At 59.2% G+C, this 6,853-nt stretch overlaps 1 protein-coding gene across 1 annotated transcript; it reads right to left on the bottom strand.

The window, feature by feature from the left end:
* Positions 1 to 36: 36 nt before the first annotated feature.
* MRGB (MRG domain binding protein) lies at positions 37 to 5,099 on the bottom strand. Its single transcript, XM_011722601.3, has 5 exons — positions 4,900 to 5,099; positions 4,334 to 4,455; positions 1,961 to 2,042; positions 1,580 to 1,654; positions 37 to 1,173 (listed from the first exon to the last, which is right to left on the bottom strand). Exons 1-5 carry the CDS (start codon positions 5,045 to 5,047, stop codon positions 986 to 988), a joined length of 615 nt encoding a protein of 204 aa, XP_011720903.1. The 5' UTR covers positions 5,048 to 5,099; the 3' UTR covers positions 37 to 985.
* Positions 5,100 to 6,853: the final 1,754 nt, after the last annotated feature.

A 6,853-nucleotide genomic window follows, 5' to 3' on the forward strand; every position in this document is an offset into this window, starting at 1 on the left:
TAACTCACTTTGGTATGAAAATCACACAACTCCAGGTTGGATTTTTTTGTGCTTTAATGTTCGCAGTCACACAAAAGTGGTATCTCCATCAGCACTGGGGCGGCCACCTCCTCCTCATCAGCCCGACAGCTGCACGTCCCGCCTCTCACCCATTTGGTCTGTTTGCAAGTTACTAGATCATACAAAAATAACCGCTACAAATTCTCTGTATCTGGCATATAAAAACTGAGCAAAAAGTATCTCTTAAAGCAAAACATCTCAGAAAAAATACAACACAGGTTTAACTTCTGCAGTACTTTGTTCATATAAAACACTAGTAAAATAGGCTTCTTAAAAATTAAATAGTGAAATACCAACCAAATTATATACATTGTTACAGTACAAGTGAATGAGGCAAAATATCCAGTTCTTAGTTTCCCAGGTGGAGGGGGGGCTGTCAGTGCGTGGCACGGAGGGGTGACAGGAAGGCCATGTTCTGATGTCACAGTCAGTGCAGAAACAGGCTTGCAGCGGGACAAACAGATGGAAAGAACTGAGTCACGCAGGGAAGACCAGTGGCTCCTTTGAGGAAGAGTGAGGTCATGTTTTTATTGCTTGCTAATCCGAGGTTTTCCCCTGGCCTGATGCCCCTCTAGGTAGCCTGGATCCCAAACGCTGCAGCCCATGTAGAGCTAATCCATGTCACCAAGCAGCCCTGGGGAAGCCACAGCTGCTCCAGAGAAGACAGAACGAGGCTTCAGAGCCCTCAACATCTGAGCTGGATTGATCCTGGTCTTTCAGGTCCATCAGGGTCCCACATGGTCCAGCTGACACACGTTTCCCCGCTGACGGCCACGTTCACCTGAGAGCCTGAGGGTGGGCAGTGTGGGCTCACGGCACTGGGGTGATACCACTGTGGCCTGGGGGGTGGCACTCAGACCCAGCCGACCCCATCAGTGACCACAGCTCTTCACCCGCTTCTCTGCTGCCGCCAGGACTGAGGGGTCTATGTGCGGCGCCGCTTGGCAGCGCTGGGACTGGAGGGGTTGCTGTTCGCGGTCAGGACTTTGTCGGTGACCCGGCTGCGCTTCCGCTTGTCTGCGCCTTCTTTGCACCCCAAGTCTGAGGAGTTCTTCTCTTTGTCTTTGCTGGATTTTTCTGTTGCTTTCCCCAAACTCCCTGAAGATGAAAAAACTGAGAAACGAAAAATCACTTGGCTGAAAACAGAATATCCAGAATCTTATTTTTGTCTTCCTGTTCAGTTAAAAAAATCTGCATATTGACACGTGACCCTCTGAACCCAAAGCTTCCTCCTGAGCTGGGAGCCCTTTGCATGTGGGCCTGCAGAGGGGCCTGGTCCTCCTGAGGACCTCCCTGCTGTGGGCACTGCAGGGACCACCGCTCAGACCCCAGCCTACAACACGGAGCCAGAACTCAGCTCCTGGGGAGGGGGCACTGCAGGATCCATCCTGTGCCTAGATGTCCTGCCCGGGGCCTCTGCACCGCAGGCTCTACGCCCACCTGACTGTGCCCTGCCTGAGGGTGGCTTCAGGGTGCTGAGCCCCAAAGGGCATTAGGGCAGGGTGAGCTCCACACTCACCATCGTCAGCCCCATTGTGGGGGTCCACGTCTTCCTTCATCTCCTCTTTCATCTCCTCTTCTATCATCACTTTTCCTGTGGAGGAGACAGCTGACGCTCACCGAAAACCCACGGTGGTGGCCGACGCTGGGGGATGGTCAGGCCAGGGACTGCTCCGACGCTTGCTGCCCACACGGGCCTCAGCTTCCGTCCAGCCACTGCTCTCAAACAAAGTCCTCTCCAATCCCGGAGGTTCCAAGACCACCCAAGCACAGGTGGGGCGGGGTCTGCGCTGGACCCTCACACCTCCCTGGAGGCCCGGGGTCCTCACCCTCACCTCCCCGCCCTTGGCCAGGGTCTGGCCTTTTCTGATTCCCAAGCCCAACCTCTCCCGAGTCTCACCTTCTCGGACCTCCTGAATGATCTCTTCTGGAAGGACGAAGTTCCTCTCTGGATTCGGGAATGGAAGAATCTCAGACTCATGCTGATGTCAAATAGAGAGTTTTAAGAAACAAGGGTGAAGATGCGGTTTCAAGAAGCCACTACAGCCATGTAAGAGCCACTTGGCGAGCAGCCAGCGAGCACACGTCACTGTGTTGGAGGCTGCGGTGGGCAGGGCATGGGGAAAGGGCATTTCTTCTTTTTGTGAACAGTGCCTGCTACAGCTGGGCTTTTCAGACAGACCCAGGGAGGGCAGAACCAGTGGAGGCACGTGCAGGGGTCAGGAAGACCCACCGGGGCCGGCATCACTAAGGTGGGCCCTGAGGACCGGGTAGCCCTGGTGACATACACCTGTGGGCCCTGCCTGCCCACCACGGCCTACGGTCTCACCAAGAGACTGCACACCTATGGGTCCTGCCTGCCCACCACGACCTATGGTCTCACCAAGAGACTGCACACCTGTGGGTCCTGCCTGCCCACCACGACCTATGGTCTCACCAAGAGACTGCGTTCCCCAAGGCGGTGTGCAGAGGGCATGGTGACAGCCCTGGGGAAAGGCCGCAGGCACCTCGAGTTCTCATCCACGTGGCAGGAACCCATGGACACTGAGGGTGTCAATTGGGAGCGCCACAAGCACAGAACCAGGCAAGGAAGAAGAGCAGATGGAGCAGGGCCACCCGAGTGCTTGCCAGGCACTGCCCTCCTGAGGTCACACAGACCAGAGGGAGAGACCGGGAGCCAGGGAAAAGTGGAGCTGGCGGGAAGGGCCCTGGACTGGGAGGCGATTCAGGAGACAGGGGCTTCTACTCGGCAGTTTGGGTGCTGTATGGAACAGGCAGTCAGGCCACATTTGTGCTCCTCAAAATCTCCTGGGCCAGCTGGTCAGCCTCTCGGGGGTACTCCAGGGGCTCTGTATTTCATAAGGTCTGAAAGACTCAGATCAGTCACACAGAAGTGTCATGGTCCAGAGAAAGTGCCAGTCTGTGGTCTTGCCCAGTCCTTACTGATGTCATAGGCCACTGCAGGAATAAGGAACAGGGCCACAGTCCTAGGGCTGAAAGGCCTGGCGGTCCCACATGGCTTCCTGAGTGTCATGTGGGCTGCTGTGCTCATCTGAGCCAGCACCCATGCCCCAGGGGACATTATGGGCCTTGGAGCTGTTTGTCTTCCCCAGAGACAGGCATAGATTTACACCGATCTCTCCAAATCCCGGTGTGGGAGGTGTCTGGGGACCTAGCGCCCTCTCCCACAACCAAGAAGCTGCTGGGAGTTTGGTGACAGGGGGCCTCTGACCCTGAGGGGTGGTGACCATGGTTCAATGGCTGATGGATACGCTCTAGGGAGGAGCGGGTCCAGGGAGGACCTTGTGAGCTTAGTAGCCAGCTGTGTCTGGGCCACTAGGTACTGGTCACCCAGTGCAAATGCCGCACTGGCTCAGAACGTCCTCAACACACGAGGCGGCAGCAACAGGGGCTTAAGCTTCCAGGGCATTTCTAGGGCTGAGCATCCTTCCTCTCCTCAGACAGCCAGGCCCCTGCACGGCTGGCATCTCTGTCCCCTTTCTACAGCTATGACAAGGAGACCCACATCACTCCACCAATGTCAACGGCAAGCATTCCTTGCCTCAGTGGTGCCCCTATGTCTTCCTGGAAGGGCTGGTGTGGCCCTGAGTCCAGCGTGGCTGGCACAGACTCTCCTTCCACCAGCACAGGTCCCCACTCCTCCTGGTCACCTGACCCCTGACCCCCACCCCATTCTCCAAGCACACCACCTTCTTTCAGCTCCTGGACCCACCACCTCCTGCTGCCACAGAGCCTGCAACACCCACCTGTCTCTTGTGGCCAGCCTGCTTACCTAGTTAATGCGCTCACCCGTCACACACTGCCAGCTCCAAGATCTGTGAGGACTGGGACTCTATTTGCCTGACTCCCACAGAAGCCACCAAATTCACCTTGGTGTGACTCAGATAGGGTCACCCTCTGCCTAAAGCACTTCTGGGGCATCCCGGGAGGCTGACAAGGGCCTAAGGGCCTGGGGCCTCTGCATCCTTCCCTCCCTCCCCAGGGTCTCAGCTGGAGGCTCTGGCCCAGCACCCAGTCTAAAGCAGGCCCCCTGAAAAGCTGGCCAGCTGCTAGCATTGTGTTTGTGCTTTCCATGACAGGCTCTGGAGCCCTGGGATGCCCTCCTTAAGGATGGGTCTCACTGCAGGGGGCTCTGCCCAGCGGACCCCAGCAGGCATGGAGGGGCCTCTGCTCTGCCCAGCTCAGGCTGACCCTCAGCGGTGTGTGGGTTCGTGCCCCCATCGGGCAGCACAGGGAGGGTGGTTGGGCTCACCAGTGCCTGCATGTCGTACATGGTGCTCAGGTGGTCCCAGATGACCTTGGATGGGACCTGCCGCCCGATGTTCTGGCTGAACTTGTCCCGGATACAAATCATGTGGAAGTGTCGGTTCACACCTGGGGGGAGGAGGGGCGGCGGGACAACCGGTCAGAGGGGAGGAGAAGGAGAAAGGGGATGGAGGGGACAGGGTGCCCTGGGGACTGGAGGGGCAAGGGTGGCCGCGGTGGGATGGGGCGGGCCAGGGTGCGGAGGGGCTGTCGGGGGGCAGGGCTGGGTGGTGTGTGTGGGAGGGGGTGGGGCGTCCCGGGGCAGAGGTGGGGGTGGGGCGCTGCGGGCTGGGGCCTCGCGGTGTCACGGGGGTAGGGGCCGGGGGCGGGTCCGGGGCGGGGTCCGAAGGGCGCGTGGGAGGGGGCGGGGGTCCCGGGACGGGTGTGACGGGGGGTGTCACGGCCCGGGCTCGGCGGGGCGCGTGGGGGCGCGGGTGTCGCGAGCGCAGGCCCCGCCCCGCCCCGCCGGTTGCCCGCCCCGCCCCCACGCGCGTCCGCGGCCTGGGCGCTCACCGACGGGCTTGTGGCCCAGCATGGCGTGGAAGAGGCACACCTCCACCTCGGGGCTCCACACCACTGTCTCCTCCGCCGGGCTGGTGGCCGCCTCCCCTGGGCCCTTGTCGCCTGCGGCGCCCCCGCCGCCCACCTCGGCCTCTCCCATGGCCGCGGCCCGGCCGAGCAAGGAGCCCCCGGCGGGAGCAGGCGCGGCCACGAGCTCCGCGCAGGCGCACTCGGGGGCGGGCGCGCGCTCCGCCAGGCACGAGCCCGGGCTCACGCGCCGGCGTCGGCGCAGGCGCAGCCGAGGCCTCGGGTCCCTTCCCGCCGGGGACTCCGCCCTGCTCCGCCCCGTGCGGGGGTGCTTAAAACGTGTTCGTCTTTAAAGCACAGTAAGTGTTCTAACACTTCACCCAAACAACAACAGAAAACTTTTTTGCTTCAAAGAAAACCATCAGCAAAGTGAAAAGACGACCCACAGATTGGGAGAAAGTATTTGCAGAAAGTATTTGAGAAGTTCCTGTATCTGATAAGGAACTTCCTTGCAGAAGGTATAAATATAACTCTATAATAAAAAGACAGTCTAACTATAAAACGGCAAAGGATTTGGATACACATTTTTCCAAAGAAGATGTACAGATGGGCCGGGCGCGGTGGCTCACGCCTGTAATCCCAGCACTTTGGGAGGCCGAGGCGGGAGGATCATCTGAGGTCAGGAATTCGAGACCAGCCTGGCCAACATGGCATAATCCCGTCTCTACTAAAAATACAAAAAAATTAGCCGGCCGTGGTGGCGGGCGCCTGTAATCCCAGTTACTTCGAGAGGCTGAGGCAGGAGAATCGCTTGAACCCGAGAGGTGGAGGTTGCAGTGAGCGGAGATCGCGCCATTGCAATCCAGCTTGGGCAACAAGAGAGAAACTCCGACTCGGGAAAAAGAAAAAAAAAGATGTATAGATGGCCAATGAGCACCATCGGTCACGCGAAACGCGAACCAGCCCGCGTGGGGACCCCCTTCCCCGCCGAGACCGCCGCAACCACGCGGCCGGGGTGGCGAGTACTGCGAGGATCCGGGCTCGGGACCCTCGTGCGGTCGTGCTGTGGGGCCAGATGGAGTCGCTGCTGCGAAAGACAGAACGGCCGTTCCTTCAATGATGGAACCGTCTCCCTAGGAGGCAGCAGCTCCGTGGCGGGCGCCCGCGACGGTGGAACAAGACACAGGTTCAGGCTGGGATCCGCAGCCGCAAGGCTAGCGCCGCCCCCAACCGGGGCTGAACCGGCTAGGGGCGCACGGAGCGCGGGCACCCGCACGGCGCAGCCGCGTTCAGCCTAAAAGCCGCGAGCGCGGACTGCGGCAGCGTGGGTGCGGGCTGAGACGAAAGTCGGAGAATTCAGACACCAAAATACGCAGCATGGGAATCCATTCACAGGAAGAGCCAGAACTGGCAACTCCATAGAAATAGAAAGTAGACGCACAGTTGCCGGGGATGGGGGAGGGGGAGGGAAACGCGAGTCACTGCGGATGGGGATCGGCTTCTTGTTTGTTTCTGAGGCAGAGTCTCGCTCTGTTGCCCAGGCTGGGGTGCAATGGCGCGATCTTGGCTCACTGCAACCTCTGCCTCTCGGGTTCAAGCAATTCTCCCGACAGACTCCCGAGAAGCTGGGACCACAGGCCCTCACCACGGCCGGCTAATTTTTGTATTTTTAGTAGAGACGCGGTTTCACCATGTTGGCCAGGCTGGTCTCGAACTCTTGACCTCAGGTGATTCCCCCCCTCCTCGGCCTCCCAAAGTGCTGGGATTACAGGCTTGAGCTACCGCGCCGGGCTACGGCCCAGCTTCTTTTTAAGGAGGTGAAATGCTCTGGAATTAGATAATGGCCACGGTTGCTCGCAACAGAACCCCACCGAATCGTGCGCTTTAAGCGGGTGAACTCTATGATCTCAATAAAGGTGCTAAGGAAAAAACAAAACCA

This window comes from Macaca nemestrina, chromosome 15 (assembly GCF_043159975.1).
Source record: "Macaca nemestrina isolate mMacNem1 chromosome 15, mMacNem.hap1, whole genome shotgun sequence".
NCBI lineage: Eukaryota > Metazoa > Chordata > Mammalia > Primates > Cercopithecidae > Macaca > Macaca nemestrina.

Excerpts from the sequence above, each read along its gene's own strand:
- MRGB (XM_011722601.3), bottom strand. The coding sequence starts at position 5,047 with ATGGGAGAGGCCGAGGTGGGCGGCGGGGGCGCCGCAGGCGACAAGGGC. Across the intron at positions 4,456-4,899 it reads GCTGGGCCACAAGCCCGTCG|GTGTGAACCGACACTTCCAC; the intron begins GTGAGCGCCCAG and ends TCCTCCCCCCAG. Across the intron at positions 1,174-1,579 it reads CCACAATGGGGCTGACGATG|TTTTTTCATCTTCAGGGAGT; the intron begins GTGAGTGTGGAG and ends TTCGTTTCTCAG.